This window comes from Mytilus californianus, unplaced genomic scaffold, assembly GCF_021869535.1.
Source record: "Mytilus californianus isolate M0D057914Y unplaced genomic scaffold, xbMytCali1.0.p SCAF_5, whole genome shotgun sequence".
Classification (NCBI taxonomy): domain Eukaryota; kingdom Metazoa; phylum Mollusca; class Bivalvia; order Mytilida; family Mytilidae; genus Mytilus; species Mytilus californianus.
Window position 1 is genome coordinate 76,062,680 of NW_026262701.1, and position 21,158 is coordinate 76,083,837.

The following is a 21,158-nucleotide window of genomic DNA, read 5'->3' on the forward strand; positions in this document are numbered from 1 at the left end:
TACCGGAGACAAAATAACGTTGGTTTAGGCAACTAGGATGATGGTCTGGATACGGGGTTTCTTTATTTCTGTATTCTTTGATATTCTATGCCGATTTTTTCTATTCTTTAATCAGTGTTTCAGGCCATTTTTCTCTATTCTTTATTTCTTTATACTTTTTGCCAATTATTCTGTTCTCTTTATATTTTAACACCTCATTATTCTATTTTTTTTTTTTATTTCTTGGTCCATTGTCTCTATTATTCATATTTTTTGCCCACAATTGTCTATTCCGTAAACCCCCATCCACACCCAGGCTCTAGTTAAGGTCACCATATAGCTTTCAAAAATAAGCAAAACTAATACCGAGTAGGCTCCGAATGGCAAAATGATTGAATTCTTATCCCGGTTTGAATTGTGAAATTGCGGAAATTTGTTTTTCAATCAATTAATCAAGCAAAACACATTACCGTCCTAAATGTTCGTATAATGGACCTTGGTCATGAATTCTAATCATCTGAGATCAACCTTTCTAAATTTAAAAGTAAAGATCATATTGATAAAGTCTTTTGCATCCGTCGACATTATCTTCGATTAAAGATCTGATAACCACAGTGACTGTGCATGTATACTTTAACGACCGGGGTAGTTTTCTTATAAGTTTTTAAAAGTAGTAACCTCCCTTGTTAATGTGATGTTGTAATCAATCTATTTATTTGTACCATCTTTATATAATATTATATTGTACAATTTAAATTTATGATTCGTTTAATATTCAAATATAATAATTTATTTTTCATTAAAGATATAAACAAGGTAATTTGAAAGGCTTTGATTCATTTATCACCTTAGTTCAATTCATAAGTCAGGCGGTCTATTTTGTCTACATTATGTTGAAAGAACACCGAGGTGTTTACATTGGCATTATTTACTATCAATGACTGTGAAACAAGTAAGGAAAACATTGTACATTATAAAACGAGAAATAATTTAAATTAAATACAGAATTCTTGTTTAGTGAAATCAAAAACGAAAAACGGAAACACTTTAGATTTTCATTTTGGTTTTAGAGAAATCAAAAACAAAAAATGAAAACACTTTCGTTTTCCGTTTTTGGTTTTAGAGAAATCAAAAACGAAAAATGAAAACACTTTTGTTTTTCGTTTTGGTTTTTGAGAAATCAAAAACGAAAAATGAAAACACTCTCGTTTTTTGTTTTTTGTTTTTGATATTTCAAAATGAAAAACGAATGGACGCAAATATACACGGACCGTTATTGCTGTGACCTTGTCTGTCTAAATGCATGTATGGTAATTTGTACATACTTGTGTTGTTGGGTTGCTGTCTCCCCAATGAATATTCCTGTTTTAAGTATTATCTCATCTCCTTTTATTCACATAGCTCTATACCATATATACAATTGATTTTCAATTTCGTAATCAAAATATTCGGTATATATTATAGGTTCATCAAAATCATTCCAAATGTAGATGTATCATTTCAAGAAAGTTTGGTTTTAATCACCCATTATCTGTCATCTAATTTGAGTTATTAGTATCAATATGGTTTTTCAATGAGGTTGTTAATCAGCGAGACACAATTTTTAGTTAACATTTATTCAAACCATCTCTTGCCCTTAATGAATCAGTTATTTAGATGTGTTCTGGCTGTTTGAGTTGTTTGACTGCTTCTGAATTTTTCCCCACATCTCCTTTCATTCAAAATACGTTTAAAATAACCATAAATGACAAATGTTGACGATAGGTCCTATGGTTCTGTTAAACAATGAGGGACATGCTCATACAATTACCATAGCTGGTACCAACATTCCGAAATTAAACAATTCCAATATCCTTTTCTAAAGCCATTGCAGTATATATGTACAAAACATAATTCAAACCCAGCAGAGAAAAAAAAAAGAAGACAAGGCCGCACGGTGACCAATAGTTGTTAATTTCTGCGGCATTTGGTCTTTTGTGGAGAGTTGTCTCATTGGCAATCATACTACACCTTTTTGTTTTTATATATTCCAAAGATTGTTCATTCATTGTATAAGATATCATACAAACAGTTTCTTTCAAAATTATGTGACCAAAATCTTTATATAATTTACTTTGTATATTACAATATAAGACCAGTTAACTTCTCAGCTTCATATTTTTTTATATTACTTGCTGTATATCTATAGGCATGCAGAAATGTTTTGGGAATTCATGTTCTGTATTCTTCTTTCAATCAATTCCTCAGTATTCTGTATACTGGTACATGTACATCATTTGTAGATAAAGTACATGTAGGTAATGTTGGAGTGAACTAGCATTTGAACTAATTCCGTTAAATATGTAAATAGTTCACAAGTACAGTTGAACAAGGCAGACATTTATCAAGAACATGCTAAATTGAGTGTATCATTAATAAAGCAAAGCGTGGGGCATGCGTCAATGAGACAGCAACCCGACGAGACAATTGAAATCGTTTATCGAACAAAGTATGGCTTAATTACCAATATCTAAATAATTTAACAAAACTCAAGGAAGTACATTTTGTTTGAGGTGATGTTGCAAACAAATACTGTGTCTGTCACCTTTACAGTATTCGTTCTTAAAAACCAAACTATATAATTTTTTTTTATTGAGTATGACCAAATACAAAACTCGGTTTTACCAATGTCTATAACCAGGTTAGTATGACACGTTTTGATTATATACATGTAGTTGTCAACCCTTAAAACCTTCAAATGGGGAGATATCACCAACAAAAATGTTTTTGGGGATTCTTACCAAACTGAAGAACTGAAAGCTATCGTAAACTAAAGAACACAGTTTTTATCAATAAAAACATAAACAATGCGTCAATCTGTCGTAATTTAGCTATCTAGCTATCTTCAATGTCTAAATTGAGAAAGCTGCGTTTTAGTAACGTTTAAGATAACCATAAAAAAAATAATAGATTATCTCATGGTGTATATCAAGACGGACTTTGTGATTTTTGACGACGAAAAATAGAAAAAAATCCATACAAACAACCTTGGAACAATAGATAAATGTATTAGTCTAAGACAAAACCGCATGTTTACTATGATGTTGTGCATGTATCATTTCCATGCGAGTTCACAAACATATATAGTTAAAGTTGATGTTGAGTAGACGTTAGCATGTATACAGCAATCCAACGACACACATAACCAAAATAAATGTACATGTCTTCACGAATTTGCAGGTATCTCTATGTCAAGCCTTAAATCGTACCGAGACTAAGCATATTAATTAGCATGTGTCTTGAGCATACTTAATGATGATTATACCTATGAATAATAATCTCTGCTGGTATTTGCACTGGTAAAGTCTTTGGTTTTGATTTAACCGGAATCATAACTAACAAATGCATGAGTTGTCTTGAATATAAAATAAGGCTTTATAATTCAGAGTTATAGCTGAAACAATGTAAGTGGATGTGTCAGCTCTGGCTAATTAAGATATACAAGTGATAAATGGTTGGCATATATCATATATTTACAGTATCCAATGAAAGAACATAACTTGACATTTTATTTTAATTTGCTAAAGGGCATACGATACAGTTACAGGGGAGATACTGACGTAGCTAACGTTAAATGTTATTTTACGTGACGTAAAATTAATCATTTTCAAAGAGAAATGTTGCACAAATTTAGCGCATACTTATGTAAATAAGATATTCCAAATGTTTTTACAAAAATCTTTTGGTATTTTATTGTTTTAAACAAAACTTTTAGGTATGTCTATCTCAATTTTTATTTTGATTTAATTTTGCTGGAGAATCTTTATCTCCTATCCGGACACATTATTCTGACCCCGAGCCATTAGGGTTTGCCTAATGACGTAAAAGTTGCTGCCTAACTGAAAATCAGCTAAGACCTTTTTTTTTAAATGAAATAATATTGCAATGCGAACATTTTTTTAACGTTCCAAATCCTATTATTTTTTTTTCTAATAGTTGTTTATATCACTGGAACACGCCAAAACTCCGTAACTGTACAAAATTGTATAATTTTTGAAGATTCTATATTCCAACCTACATGTCCACTTATTTTGTCATATTCTCCATACATGATAAGACAAATTGAATTTCCAAGTACAACGTTCAAATAGATATTGTTTTTGAAATATGATTATGATTTGATTTCAGTATTGTTATCGAGGTTAACAAACAAAAAATTACCGTTATTACCACAATTATATAAAATTCATGTTGCTTTTGTTATCTACTTTCTGTGTACTGTGAATAGTTTGGGCCGTTTTTCTCTGTATTCGTTTACTCTTAGGACAAAAGGTGTTAACATACAACTAGTGCAACCTTGTTATTTATAATTACAACTTTAATGTTCATGAAAGGTTTACAAAACATTGTCATATCATTTCAATTTACGGAAATATTCGAAGTTACCTTGCAATATGTCAACAATAAATCAACAGGAAGTGACTATTTGAATCTTAGCAAAAAGATAATGTTCTTTCCTGATATTCACTGAGTGACACTAAAGTCATATGAAACTTCGAATTAAAAAAAAATAAATATGTTTTATATACTTGAATGGCTTAGTTTTACTATAAAACAAATGTTTGTGAACTTTCTTGTAAACGAAAATCCGTTTTATTATCAAAATCTTCATAAATGTACTGCTATAGAATCATTGTCTTCCAATACTCTCACTATCCGATATATTTTCCTATCATCTGTGATTTGTTTGTTTATATCCTATATGCTACAATTTTTCCCGTTGGATTATTAATGGTCCTATAGGACATAAATTAACCCAATTTGATTTGTTTTCTCCTTTTTTTGCATGTTTTCCGTTATGATTTGTTATTATTTCTATATGAATAATTGTAATCCTATAAGAGTAATTCTACAATGGAAAGACCCGATGGAGAAAAAAATATCCTATTCATTTTTTTCTATCTTAAGAGATATAAAACTCTAGGAGAAAAAATATCCTTTAGGATTTTTAGAACCGTAAAGGATTTTATATGAACATTATTTTTTTTTGTCATGTATACCTGTACCATGAGATACAATGTCGCAAACATCTTGTTGACCAACACAGACACACATGGTTGTGTACTTAGATAAGTGCTTAGTTAAAAAAACTGTATTATTTAGAATGTTTGTTGATTGATTGATTGATTGACTTATTAGTGTTTAACGCCACTAACAGCATTACTTTGCTATTTCGTGGTGGTTAGAATGTTTGTTTATGTTGGTTTTTTGGCAGAAGTTATGAATACTACGGAAAGGATATGAAGTAATCATATTACACAGACAAAAACACTGAATTATTTAACTACTATAAAACACTACAGCATAATACTTAATTATCAGTATACGACAGACGTTAATCATACACTGTAACTAAACACTGATTTATTTAACTAGCATCAAACACCAAAACATAATACTTTAATCATCATTACAGAACGGAGAAACAGCATTACATTTGGCAGCTTACAGTGGAAACATTGAGTTAACAAAATGGCTGATAGAACAAAAAGAAATGGATCCCATGGTTAAATCATCTAAGGTAACATTTTGCATTATGTTTGTGCATAGATTCAGATTATTTCATTCTCATGTTTTTTTATAGAATTTTTCATAAATGTATTTCAAATTTGAAAGGACTAAAAATGATATGCACTAAACAAAATTACTTCATTATATAAAACAAACCATCAATCAATAAACTATTCTCTCCCAAAATAAAAGGAAACGCAACAACCAACATGTTTTCAAAATATGATTTTTTTCAAACATTTGCTTGAAAGAGACATTGAAACATGATCATGTCAAAATTTAAATGTCCTATACTTGAAATAAAACTCCTGGTTTCGGGTCTAGAAGTAGAACGCTGAAAGTCGAGACATGTGGTTCTTCCGGCGGGAGTCAAAATCTTCCGAATTTTAAGCCCTCTTCTGTCCCTCTCGTTAATTATTCAAATCTTCCGGTTTTTTTTAAATTTCAACCCCAAAAAAATTGTCAGTCTCTATTTTTTTTTACCATCGATGTCCACATTAATTACATTGTTGTTTCACTGATGAAGGTAATTTTTACCTGTAAATCAAAGAACTTGTATAATTATATGGCTTCACTTGACACCTTGGGTGTCAAATATACTATTAATTAACGATTTTTACCTCAGGCTAACTGCCGTTATGTAATAAAAGCTTTGTGTATTTGAAAACACTTAAATGAAATTTCGGGTTACTTCCCTTGTTTTATCATGTTTTAAGTTACCCTCCTTAACATAACGTAAATTGATAAAAGAATATAAATGAAATACAAATTGAACGAAGAATCATTTAAGGATGGTAATTTAATGATTTTTAAGTGTTTATGCTAAATCTGGCCGAATGAACAATAAGCTTGGAAAATGGAATAACACTTTAAAACACATAAATTATGATTGGATGTTGGAACTGAGGAACACACTAAGATAGGTGACAAAGATGAGTAAAGGAAAAAAATCACATACAAATTTTTCGTATAGCTTAGTGTTGGAAAATATTTCACATTGTAACAATACAGAGATAATTCATTAATAGTAATACTGTTATCTTAAAAAAGGGGGAAATATGTAGCTTTATTATCAAAATGAACACAGAAAACATCGATAAATATGTCGATAAAAAATCTTCAGTTTTGAGGCCCAAACTCCTACTGAAAATTTTCAAATCTCCGGTTGTGACTTGACAACTCTGTCACATGTATGTTAAACTAAATGATTTTAATGAACATTGAATTTCCATTGGTCTGATAGTATCTATTAATGAAATTAACTATTTTTGACAGAATAACGTTTTGTTTAATTATCTTTCTGTTTTCAAACCACTGTGTTTCGGACTTCTGACAGAAATATCGTTTTTTTTTTCATTTTCTTCTTGCTTTCCGACACTTGCTCAGGCTATGATGGAATTAAGTGGTAAACGTTCAGAAATAATCAGATTATTGGACATAATTTATTGTCAGTATACTATTCCCAAGTTTATTATTACAAAACACAATAGCACGTTGTATTAAATACTGCACACACTACGCGTACAGGGACCGTATCAAAACACGATTTAATTATTTATCTAATTGCGTTATCCTTTTACTTGATATTTAATAAACATTCAAATCAAAACGCATATGTTCTGTCACTTACTTTCTTTACTTATATACTTTCCGATCTACAAATGAACTTGGTTCGTTGAAATATACACAGTCACGTGGTAGCCTATCCATAGAGGGGCCGTATCAAAGACATAGATAACTACCTGTATAATTGATCGAAGATTTTCGAGACGTTCCGAGAATCTTGTTTCCGAGGATATCTGAATGGCTCATAGAAGCTTCCAAAAGTCGCCAATACATAGGGGGTTCACGCATAAAGAATGATTATATTTATAACAGTTATAATGTCAGTTCCATAAATGAAAAGAGTATATAAGGTGGATAGAAAACGGCATTACATACTATTCATGATTTCCCATGTACGAAAACTTCATACAAATTTAATTATTTTTATCCATAAATTGTATTCAGAAGTGCCCAGGCTTGGATCTGTTCAGCGAAAAAAATTAAATGATATGCAGGTTGCTATATATCATTTGAGAGCAAGAGAGAAATATCTCAAAAATATTCTTCTCTTAAACCGCTTGATCAAATAAAATGAAACTTGACATACATGTAAAGCATCTTTGGGAAGTCCTCTATTAAATTTGCTCATTTTGGTCCGATCGGACAACAAACGTGGCTGCCATGGGGGATATTTAAAAAAAACCTCCTCTGAAACCGCCAAACCTTCTCCTCTGAAACCTCTTGGCCAAATGGAACCAAACTTTACAGGAAAGATCTATGGTTGGTCCTTCACAAATTTTGTTCCGATCGTAAGACAAACATGACCTCCATGGTCAATTTGTGTTTCTGATTGGCTGATTAAATATTTTAGTTATACTCTCAAATTGGTTGGCCAAATTTAAACTAAACTTGACATGAAGCATTTATTGGAGGTCCCTTACGAAAGTGTCTTATTTTGTCCTGATCAGATAGCAAATATGGCTGCCATGGGCACTTTTTGTTTCTGATTGGCTGATATTGTTTACAATCTTGTCCTCTGAAACTTCATTTGACATATGACAGTTGTTTTCCATTCGTTTGATGTGTTTGAGCTTTTGATTTTGCCATTTTGTAATGGACTTTCCGATTTGAATTTTCCTTGGAGTTTGGTATTTTTGTTATTTTACTTTTTTCATTGCCAAATGTAACCACACTTTACAGGAAGCATATATAGAAGATCCTTTAAAAAACAAATATCAGGTTCAATTTGACAGACTTTGGCAGGTGAGCCATAACAGGCTCATACGAGCTTCTGGTTTCATTTGATAATAAATAGTTAAGCGGTCATTTGACACATTTGTTTTGTGCAAGTATTTTTTAGTATGTCTTTATAACTTTGATAGAAATAAGATATGATTAAGGGGAGGTTTGAGATCCCACAAACCTAGTTAAACCCCCACCACTCCGTTATTTGAAAAAAATGTATGTAGCAAGTCAGGACATCTCATCTTTCTATCAGATTTCGATTAAAAGTCTCGTCCTTATATGTTTATGTCATAGGGTTTCGGGAGAATGTTTTTTTTTCTTTTTAAAAACATAATAATATTTATTCATCAAATCTTGCTTGCTACAAATCTCACCACGTGTCCATGCTTCTCTTGATTTGTTCTGTTACACTCAACTGATTATCCAGGAAAATAAACAGCTGATTAAACTTAGTAACTTATTAAGATGTACAAGTGTCCTATATAAAGACTAACTATTGCTAAAATCATTTTTAATTGACAATAACATTGGACATATTGAATTATATATATCTGTGTCTTCTCTCTTATTAAATTCATCTCAAAAATACTATAGACATCAACAATTTTTGTTCTCTGTTCGGATACATAATATGACTTGTAGATAGAAAAACTAAGTATCGTTTTTAGATAATTCAAAAAGTAATATTTTCTATTTGTGATTTTATATCCAAATATAAGATGTTGTAAATTAATAACAAATTCTATTTTTACTTTTTTTAAAGAGGTGATCAACTTTTTTCCAAAATTTAATCAAATATGAACAATATAGAAAATAATGTGCATAATCTTCTTCTTGGTTACAAAAATTACACTTATCTGTCTTAGTTATTTTCCATTGCAATAAATGTTTTTTTCGTTAGAACAATATACTGTAATAATTTCCATCTAAATATTTTTAACTTATTTTCAGTCAGATATTCAAAAATAAATTGGTACAATGAATTCATATTTATAGTTTCTTGTATTTCTAGGATTCTAAGCCATCTGTTTATTCCTATTGATGGCTCTATTTTTATACTTATTAAAGAGTTATATAATATTTCATTTGTTAATAAGTGAGTCTCAGTATAATGATTTTTCCAGATAATCTTATTTCTCTGAATATCAACTGTACTTTTAACCGAATTTTCTTTTTGAACAACATGGATCCATTCTTCTGGGATAGAATTTTTTAATTAATGAAATTCAGCGATCCAGTTTATTTTGAACTTTAATTTGTTTATATGGTAGATTTCTGATAATGACATTGTATCATCTAAGATATCATTTATGTAAATCAGATCAATCTTAATCCAATATAAATGATTTATTTCCAAATTTTATAAATTTATTTCCCCATATTGTTTGTTTTCTGATATCAATAAATGTATTTGGTTGTTTTGTTTGCCCCCCGCCACTCAAATTCAAGGACTTTATTACTTCTTGATAAAACGCAGGAAAATTTTAAGAATATTTCAGAGATTTAGTATCGTTCAAATTCATGCTAAATATTGACAGAATTCTGTTTGAAACATTTAAATATTTCTATGGTATAAGCTTCCAAGTCGCAAGTTTACCATTTACCAATCTATTTACCCATGATGCTTTTAAAGCCACATAATAACTTTTAAAGTCGACCATTTTTAAACCTCCCTTTTCATATGGACCTATCATCAGGCTTCTTTAAACTTTGTCTGGCTTCCCATCCCAAATATATTTAAAGCTTTTGTTTTCTATTTCTTTTAGATAATTTTCTAAAATTAAACAGACGTTTCCTAGGAATGTAAATAAAGGCAATAATAAAATCTTTATAATTAGGATTTTCCCTAAAATTGATAGATTTCGTTTTTTCTATATCATAAATAATTTATTCATGTTTTCTATTTACAATCCCTATTTAATTTTTGGCATTCCACTTTATCATGTCTGAAAAACACCCCTAGAGCTTTAATATGTTTATCTCCCCACTTAATCCCGACAATTGTATCTTTACACGATTTCAATTTCCCAATCCATAAGCCCTCTGTTTTATTGTGTTATTTCTATTTAATAAAAAAAACCTGAAAAAGAACCAACAGTTTCTAATTCGTTCATTGCAGTTACTACATCGTTTTTATCTTTACAAAAAAAGTGTTGTGTCGTCAGGTAATTGTGAAATCTTAATACTATGACTTTTCCCATCTAGTTTTACATTTATACCTTTTACATTTTTATTATTTCTGAATCTTTGGGCCATAATTTCAACAGCCAACACAAACACTAGAGCCGACAAAGCGCATCCTTGTCTTATTCTACTTAAATTTTTGAAAGTTTCTGATACTCATCCATTGTTAATAACACATGTTTGTATATCTGTGTACATTGTTTTAACCCAGTTAATAAATGATTCGTTAAAACCGAAATGCTTCAAAGTTCCAAACATAAAATCCCATTCCAACAAATCAAAATCTACAAAAACTATTGCCCCCTCTATATTGTATGTGTCTGCATAATCTATAACATCTTGAATTTGTCTCAGATTAAACCCAATGTTCTATTTTTAACGTAACCGGTTTGATCTTCATTGATAATTTTTTAAAGTACTTTTTTTAATCTTTTAACCCATTTTTCTCTAGATCTAATTTGTGTCCCTTTTGCGTTTTCATCATAAATCTTACTTAATTCTTTTTCTATATCATTAATTTCTTTTTCCAGATTATAATTTTCATAAGCGTGTCTCTCATCTATAAGCTCCATTTTATGTTCCAGGTCCTTTACTAAACTACGCCTTCGCTCTCTTGTGAACTTCGCTTTATTTCAATAGCAACGCCCCTACTAGAAGTTGAACCGTGACTATAAAAGGTTTCATATTCCGTTTTAATATTATAAATTCTCTTTCAATATTTTCATTAAAATGTGTCTTTTTTAATTAGGTAATTTGGCTTTTTTGTGCTTTTATCCATTCCATAACTCTATTTCTTTTTTCCCTAGAACTGATCCCGTTTACATTGAGACTACATAGATTAATTGTATGTGCTAAAGTCATTGTAATAGTTACAAATTAATATTGTATTTAAATATCAACACGTGTCCATAATATATTAATTATACACCTCATATTTGCTAAAAGATTGAAATAAGTACAAGTATACATCATTTTACTCAAATCATATTTATAACACAATGTTCTATAACATAAATAACTACAATATTTACCAGTATTTATCACCTGGTGTGACCTCCACATAATTATTGTTACACTACTAAACCACGGGTATAATTTGTACCCTTTAATACATGCTGATACATACTGATTTAAATAATTGGCTCATTTCGGGAGAATGTCAGTCCCTTTCGATGTGTGATCTTGCTCATGTAAGTGTCTTTTATACATATAATTATAATCGATCACTGACTGGTACAGGCTGCTTGGAATCGACTTCTTTCAATACTGAAATGTAAGAACCCAGTACTCAACATGAATAATATTACGTCTTTCGGGGCGTGGAATTTGACAGTACGGACACGCTGGGATGTTCTTAATATGTTCCCAATTTGAGGTAGCGTTTCAAACGTTCGCTGTGTACACCGAACATTCTTTATAAATAATGATCTCTCGTGAATACATTACTGTATATTTTAACTGAATTTAAAGAAACCTTTTGTGATGTTATTATTGGTAATGGTTCTTTTTTATGACAATTTGACCCGGCTTTGGTTTAATAATATATCAGAGACGCATCACGGGTTTTTCATAAAGGAGATTCTGGGGGAGATTGGACAATTCTCGCATGTTTCCTTACGTTTTTTTAAATTTCTGTGCAACAGTTTGTGTGTATGTTGGGTGGTGGAAATTCCAACCTTAAAAACCTCATCTGTCGTCTTCTTTTTGTGGTACTTTTTCAAAAGACCTGTTCTCACGCGCAAATTTACATATGTATGGAAAAATACATACACAGGTACATGCATTTACACATTACGCAAATTTGCATGGTGCGTAAATTTACAGGACATTGTATCATCATGCAAAAGTTAGTTGCATATCTGTAAAAGTACACGCTATGTATTTCGTGCATGTGAAGGAAAACCGAAAATATAAACTTTGGTTTTTGTTTGGATTCGTTATTCATATAGAAATGCATGTTTTATTCATGATTTTCAAGTCGACTATCATTTCAGGGAACGATGGCTGGCATACAGCCGGTACACTCTTTTCTGTATAATTCAATCAAACCAGAAACGACTCTGATGAAAATAACGATGTTTTTCATTTTACAGATTTTGTTTGGTTTCTTAGTTTTTCGTTTCTCAATTTACATATTTCGTTGCGTTGTGTTGCGTTTTCTGTTCTTATAGTTTACAAATTATATATCATTTGAAAGGGGAAAATTGTACTATAAGAATATGCCTGTCGTAAGGATCAGATAATGGTCCAATTTAATTTAAAACTAAAGCTAAAGGTCAACTTCACAATTTTTAAAAAAAGGATTTCAACTTTGATTTGTTTCCACTTGTATTTTCTGTCAAATAACAAAATCCGGCTTCATTAATAATAGATTTTAATAGAAGGACTAAATGCTAGATAGTTGTTCACAAACAATTTCTCAACACGACGTTTTTAATTACAAAACTCAAAATATGAAGTTTTCAACCATATAAAGTCAAAATGACCTTGACCTCACAAATAATGTCAATTTTACACAAAACAATCATTTGTCGTGAAAGACAAAACTTCAAAGTCATTTTTCAGCCAATACTGATACGATGTATCAGTTCAAAAGCAGCTAGGTTTAATATATGACATTATACTGTTTTTTTGTCATATTTGTTTACAACATGAATTTGTTTGGCTTTATCGATTAAACTATTTCCAAATGGGTAGTTAAATAAATTAAATGTCTTTTAGGTAGTTATATTTACTTACATTGATTTGATAGGAGCCCCTTCCCTGAGGGTTTTGATTGGGGGGGTCCTATATTTTTGTATTCTTTAATTTTATAGGGGATTGTTTTCTATTCTTTATACTTTTTGCCCATTATTCTCTAGTCTTTATACTTTATATTTTAGCACCTTATTATTCTCTATTATTTATTTTCTTTATCCATTTTTCTCTATTCTCTATATTTTTTGCCTATTATTTTCTATTCTGTAAACCCCCATCCACAACTTCATCCCTTCTTTTTGCAGCGTACTACAGATTTTCAAAGGTTCCCAGGTCTGCACTCCATCATTGTCATTTCCGTCATTCATAACAATGCGTGTATTCATGTTACAACATATTTCACTTACGTGGCATGCACAAAAGTCTGCGCATGACGGATTTTGCTCAAAGCAGACGAGCTCTTTTGAGTATAACAATAATACATTAAAACGATAATAATCAGTACCAATTTAACAGTATTGAGAATTAGGAGATACAACGCCAACCACGAACTCCCTACTCCTCAGGAAAAAAAAATCAAACTTCAGTGATAAACTAGGGGGCAAAAGTCTGACCTAGTACAGGTACATCATATGTGTGTGTGTGGTTGTGATGTTGGTGTTGGTGATGGTGGTTTGGGATGGAGGGGGTGCACAAACCTCCAACTTTGCCTTTTTATATCATATATGGTAACAGTAAAACCTGCAATTGAACGGAAAACTAAATAGTCCCGCTACCAACATGATGACCACTAACTTGAAACAAATAAATAAAACAACCTTTAATTTGAAAAGTATTTTGTTCACAACGTGCGAATTACTATGGAAAGAAAGCTAAGGTTGCCAACAATGTTTGTTTGCTACTAGCACTCATTGGAAAAAGAGAGAAACATAATTTCTAGCACGTTAATGAAGTTTAAGTAGCGACACATTGAAACGGTCAGTATTTATGAGTACCTGAACGTATTCACAATCAGCAAACCATCGACGAAAAAACCTATTTTGACTGAATCAACCCTGTTTTCCTTGATAAAAGATGTCAGAATTTTTCCGAGTTTGAATATGTGATTTTTCAATTTTTCAGTTCTATTTACGATATGTCAATAGAATATTGGATGAGAAACACTGTCTTATTAAATATTTCGTAGGAAACGGTATATTAACATTCACAAGAGAGACTAAAGATACCGAACTGAAATTGCAATAGCAAAAAAACAAAAAACGACCAAAAGACAAACACCAGTGCGCAAAATACAACTTGGAAAACTAAAGACTGAGCAAAACGACCCCTACATAATTTGTCTCTATTCTAAAGTACCTAACTTGTAATTTTGTACTAACTACAGACATTATTAATCTGATTAAAATGCAGATTAGTTGTATACGCTTCACTTTCAAGCAAAGCAAAGCATGGACATTTGATTGAGATTTGGTAAAGTACTTGTAAGAAATTAAAAAAAACCAACATTAGAACTTCTAGTAATAATTGCTTGAATCCGTTCAAATTTTAGCGAAGATCACGGAGGTGGTTGACATAGATTTGAATCAATCATTTTGGGTGGATACGTGAGGTTAATTGTGTTTAACGTGAACTCATCAGGGAGTGGATTGTCCAGATATTCATCAATTTCACTGTTTGTCAATTTGTCATCTGTTTAACAACTTTGTTACATGGCCGTCATGTTACATTATCAGTGAGAAGTCATATCATGCAACTACATGTGCTAGAGAAAAGCATTAACTTATTAGGGTTACATATAAGTACAAACCTTATGTTCAAGTTCGTCGCGTCTTGTGTACTTGGCGAAAGTAATATTTACTGTTTTTAAAATACCACAGATCATCTGCATTTTTCAGGGATAAAGCAAAATAAAACCAAAGAGTTAAAACGTCAATGTCATGATGTTTTTTTACCAAAGAGACCTCTCTCCACCAGTTCTAAAGTGAAAATATCCAAACTGTCTATGGACTTGAATAATGTGCAGACTGTGTCCCAAGCAAATAAGTGTATGTCTATATTTTTACGAAAAAATGCGATATATGTAAACAACTTGAAATTGTATAATGTTATAGGTCAGATGCCAATAAACAACTTAACTAACAATTATGAATTATGGTCATCCGAAAAAATAAAATTATCTTGAAGAAAATGTAGGCATATAAGTTCAAATAAACATTTTGAAATAGGTGGATGAAAAAATTACAAAAATAGTCTATTCGGAAAATTTATTTTTTTAGGAAACTGTGACCATACAAATTTCTTAAGACAGGGAAAAATAAAGTAAACATATGTATGTTTTATACAAGATAAGTTTTAGCCGTGTGTTATTTGGGAAGATTAAACTCAATAGTTTAATTAGCACATTTCAATATTTTCAAGTATTTTTTAATCAAATTTGACCTTTAGTACCAAGCACTGTATTCTGGACTTAATAAATGTAATTAGCAAAATTTGTAACTTTTTATAACCCAGTGAGCTTATCACAAAATATTGTTGACATTGATATGCATCTATACCACTAAAATAACGAGGTCCAATTTGTTAGCCGGAATAACATAAAAACGCCGAATCAAAGAATTCAACTTTATGTATAACTAATATAGGACAATACTGTTGATAAAAAATTACACAATCCCAGGCCTTTTTGTTGTCCACATAATTAATATTACCAATTATTAACAAGTTCCGGGTCGAATCCGATACCAGTACCAATATTATATGGCACATGTACATGTAGTTTCCGGTTGTAGTTCTTCTTCTTTATTCTTCCCTCCACTATCTGGAGTACCACTACTATATTGTAGTGAGAAAGCCAGGGCGGATTCAAACAGAAAGATTTTGAAAGCAGAGGAAAATGTGCACCTTATAATCAGCATGACTTTATCAAATGACAATACGAATACTAAAAATCCAGGCTAAAAATAAGGCGTAGTTACTTTAATTCAGACACGGACCCGTGATGTCGCGGGTGTGTTCTAGTATAACTCTATTTTTTGCCTCTTCCAAATGTAACAAAATGAAAAATGAAAAAATTCCCACGGTCTATCGTGATTAAATTTATTTTTAATTATAGCAGAATTCCTAAGGACACCCAGAGGTCGAGGTCAACCAAGACTAGATTCATATTAAATGGCCAGATATGAAAGAAAAAATGCTATATTATGTGTTAGAGCAATGGCTGGTTGACTCGGAGTCAGAATAATTTGTCCGAGTGGAGTATCTGTCTAACTGCTCAGTATATTACTTGCCTGTATAGTCCATAAGAAATAATAATAATAATAAAAAAAAAATAGATGATTAGATACGAATAATAACGCTCGTGTCAACGTATAAATTATAATAATACAAATAAATTAAGATATGCCGATTGCAGACGGATGATAAAACTCATGTGAACGCATCGGAAATGTACATTCATAAGCGCAAAAAAGCAAACGACGTATATAAATATTTAAACATTGTCTCCCCTGAAATATACCGTTTAAAATGCACCAGAATCCTCATGCATAAATTGAGTTTCTATACAATCTAAAAAGTTTCGTTAGCATTTTAGGATATTTTACGTATTTTAATGCATGTTTCATTACTACCACTGGGTCGATACCACTGAGGGTTGACTATTAGTTGCCGAGGGTATAACAAGTCCATTGGTCAGTGCTTCTGTGTTGGCATGAAATTTACTTAAATACCATACCTTAATCTTTAGAAATGTGTACATGGACAATTTTTGGTTATAGTTTTGGTAATTTTTGGTTGAAAGTTCTAAAACACTTTTTTAATCTTTGGTTAATTTTGGTTAAACAGTAATGATGAGTTGTTGACATGTATAGTGTCATTGGTATGAAGAATCGCCCTTTTGGAAAAATCCCAACCTTTCACAAACGATTACATTTTCATGATTACATTGAGAAATTGGCCAGAAACCTACTTAATATGTACGAACTTATATATAATATGTTAAATAAAGGGTTTTGAAAATTCTTCTCCCATCGTTTTGATCGTGAAAGGTTTTCTACCCGTCATACTGATTGATCTATCAACAATTACGTGTGCTTTAAACAGTGAAATTCAAAAATTTAAACCAAAGTTTGCAGAATGGTACTACTTGCAAAAATATTTTTAAAATCAAACACTTTTTTTGCTCAAGTTACGGTATAAACAAGACAGAAGAACGGAGTCTTTGCTATATCTCGCCTGGCGTTGGAGGGATAACAATCGTACCATGTTGCCTTAAAGAGTCTGTTCTCGGCTTAAGGAATCATTTGAACCAATTTACGGTACAGAAAATGCAATATATGTCGTGTCAGAATAACCATAAACTAGACAAGTTTGACACAAAAATAAAATAAGCTTGAACTACAAGGAATGTTTAAGGTCTACTTATGATTAATGAAGACCATTCAAAAAAGCGAAATTGCCATTTATAATGAAACGATTGATAAGAGCAACTTAATACATTAGTTTTGGCACAGAAGATGTCCGAGTTTGATGTTCATATGCTTGTGGCACAAGTTAAAAAATGACTAAGAGCTTTTATTTATAGTTGTATGCATAGACGAAGGAACCCCAATATACTCAAGTATAAATACTGTATTAAGCCGGCGAACGTGTTTAGACGAACAGACCATATAGTGTTTCATTGTCTCGTTTGTTTTTCTGCTTTTCTTCCTAAATATTTACAGGTGCAATTGTTATGTGTTTATTTTTCATTCATGATATGTCCGCATCTTTTGAAAGGGGCATCAACACAGAAGCAACATTTATGAAATAAAACTGAAAATTAATATATAAAACGCTAGAAACGAAAGAGACCTCTCTTCACCAGTTCTAAAGTGAAAATATCCAAACTGTCTATCGACTTGAATAATGTGCAGACTGTGTCCCAAGCAAATAAGTGTATGTCTATATTTTTACGAAAAAATGCGATATATGTAAACAACTTGAAATTGTATAATGTTATAGGTCAGATTCCAATAAACAACTTAACTAACAATTATGAATTATGGTCATCCGAAAAAATAAAATTATCTTGAAGAAAATGTAGGCATATAAGTTCAAATAAACATTTTGAAATAGGTGGATGAAAAAATTACAAAAATAGTCTATTCGGAAAATTTATTTTTTTAGGAAACTGTGACCATACAAATTTCTTACGACAGGGAAAAATAAAGTTGACATATGTATGTTTTATACAAGATAAGTTTTAGCCGTGTGTTATTTGGGAAGATTAAACTCAATAGTTTAATTAGCACATTTCAATATTTTCAAGTATTTTTTAATCAAATTTGACCTTGAATACGAAGCACTGTATTCTGGACTTAAAAAATGTAAGTAGCAAAATTTGTAACTTTTTATAACCCAGTGAGCTTATCACAAAATATTGTTGACATTGATATGCATCTATACCACTAAAATAACGAGGTCCAATTTGTTAGCCGGAATAACATAAAAACGCCGAATCAAAGAATTCAACTTTATGTATAACTAATATACGACAATACTGTTGATAAAAAATTACACAATCCCAGGCCTTTTTGTTGTCCACATAATTAATATTACCAATTATTAACAAGTTCCGGGTCGAATCCGATACCAGTACCAATATTATATGGCACATGTACATGTAGTTTCCGGTTGTAGTTCTTCTTCTTTATTCTTCCCTCCACTATCTGGAGTACCACTACTATATTGTAGTGAGAAAGCCAGGGCGGATTCAAACAGAAAGATTTTGAAAGCAGAGGAAAATGTGCACCTTATAATCAGCATGACTTTATCAAATGACAATACGAATACTAAAAATCCAGGCTAAAAATAAGGCGTAGTTACTTTAATTCAGACACGGACCCGTGATGTCGCGGGTGTGTTCTAGTATAACTCTATTTTTTGCCTCTTCCAAATGTTAAAAATGAAAAATGAAAAAAATTCCCACGGTCTACCGTGATTAAATTTTATTTGTAATTATAGCAGAATTCCTAAGGACACCCAGAGGTCGAGGTCAACCAAGACTAGATTCATATTAAATGGCCAGATATGAGAGAAAAATGCTATATTATGTGTTAGAGCAATGGCTGGTTGACTCGGAGTCAGAATAATTTGTCCGAGTGGAGTATCTGTCTAACTGCTCAGTATATTACTTGCCTGTATAGTCCATAAGAAATAATAATAATAAAAAAAAAACTAGATGATTAGATACGAATAATAACGCTCGTGTCAACGTATAAATAATAATAATACAAATAAATCAAGATATGCCGATTGCAGACGGATGATATACTCATGTGAACGCATCGGCAATGTACATTCATAAGCGCAAAAAAGCAAACGACGTATATAAATATTAAAACATTGTCTCCCCTGAAATATACCGTTTAAACTGCACCAGAATCCTCATGCATAAATTGAGTTTCTATACAATTTAAAAAGTTTCGTTAGCATTTAAGAATATTTTACGTCTTTTATGTTGCATTTGATAAATGGTGTATTTTAATGCATGTTTCATTACTACCACTGGGTCGATACCACTGAGGGTTGACTATTAGTTGCCGAGGGTATAACAAGTCCATTGGTCAGTGCGTCTTTGTTGGCATGAAATTTACTTAAATACCATACCTTAATCTTTAGAAATGTGTACATGGACAATTTTTGGTTATAGTTTTGGTAATTTTTGGTTGAAAGTTCTAAAACACTTTTTTAATATTTGGTTAATTTCGGTTTAACAGTAATGATGAGTTGTTGACATGTATAGTGTCTTTGGTATGAAGAATCGCCCTTTTGGAAAAATCCCAACCTTTCACAAACGATTACATTTTCATGATTACATTGAGAAATTGGCCAGAAACCTACTTAATATGTACGAACTGATATATAATATGTTAAATAAAAGGTTTTGAAAATTCTTCTCCCATCGTTTTGATCGTGAAAGGTTTTCTACCCGTCACACTGATTGATCTATCAACAATTACGTGTGCTTTAAACAGTGAAATTCAAAAATTTAAACCAAAGTTTGCAGAATGGTACTACTTGCAAAAATATTTTTAAAATCAAACACTATTTTTGCTCAAGTTACGGTATAAACAAGACAGAAGAACGGAGTCTTTGCTATATCTCGCCTGGCGTTGGAGGGATAACAATCGTACCATGTTGCCTTAAAGAGTCTGTTCTCGGCTTAAGGAATCATTTGAACCAATTTACGGTACAGAAAATGCAATATCCGTCGTGTCAGAATAACCATAAACTAGACAAGTTTGACACACAAAAAAAATAAGCTTGAACTACAAGGAATGTTTAAGGTCTACTTATGATTAATGAAGACCATTTAAAAAAGCGAAATTGGCATTTAATATTGAAACGATTAATAAGAGCAACTTAAAACATTAGTTTTGGCACAGAAGATGTCCGAGTTTCATTTTCATATGCTTGTGGCACAAATTAAAAATGACCAAGAGCTGTTTTTATAATTGTATGCATAGACGAAGGAACCCCAAAATACTAAATTATAAATACTGTATTAAGCCGGCGAACGTGTTTAGACGAACAGACCATATAGTGTTTCATTGTCTCATTTGTTTTTCTGCTTTTCGTCCTAAATATTTACAGGTGCAATTGTTTTGTGTTTATTTTTCATTCATGATATGTCCTCATCTTTTGAAAGGGGCATCAACACAGAAGCAACATTTATGAAATAAAACTGAAAATTAATATATAAAACGCTAGAACAAGCTTGGAAGAAAATAAAAAATAACTCTGCATTATCGAAAATGTGTTCGTTTCCAACCAAAATCGTATAACCGATTATGTGTACTTGTTACATTTCTATGAATGAAAGAAGCAACGTGCTTGGTTAATCTTTATTAATTTCGCATATGGAGAATTATTTACGCAATTGCATTATACAATAACGCATATGCATGATTAATAAC

The 21,158-nt window shown here is 31.2% G+C and overlaps 1 protein-coding gene across 7 annotated transcripts in view; it reads left to right on the forward strand.

The window, feature by feature from the left end:
• Positions 1 to 21,158, forward strand: part of LOC127703064 (uncharacterized) — a 434,903-nt gene that overhangs the window by 168,965 nt on the left and 244,780 nt on the right. For 2 of the 7 annotated variants that reach the window (XM_052207446.1, XM_052207447.1), the window contains one exon: positions 5,435 to 5,539. The exons of the other annotated variants lie outside the window; for them this stretch is intronic. In XM_052207446.1, coding sequence (XP_052063406.1) covers positions 5,435 to 5,539 — 105 coding nt within the window. The remainder of the gene's footprint in view (positions 1 to 5,434; positions 5,540 to 21,158) is intronic. 7 annotated transcript variants of the gene reach the window in all.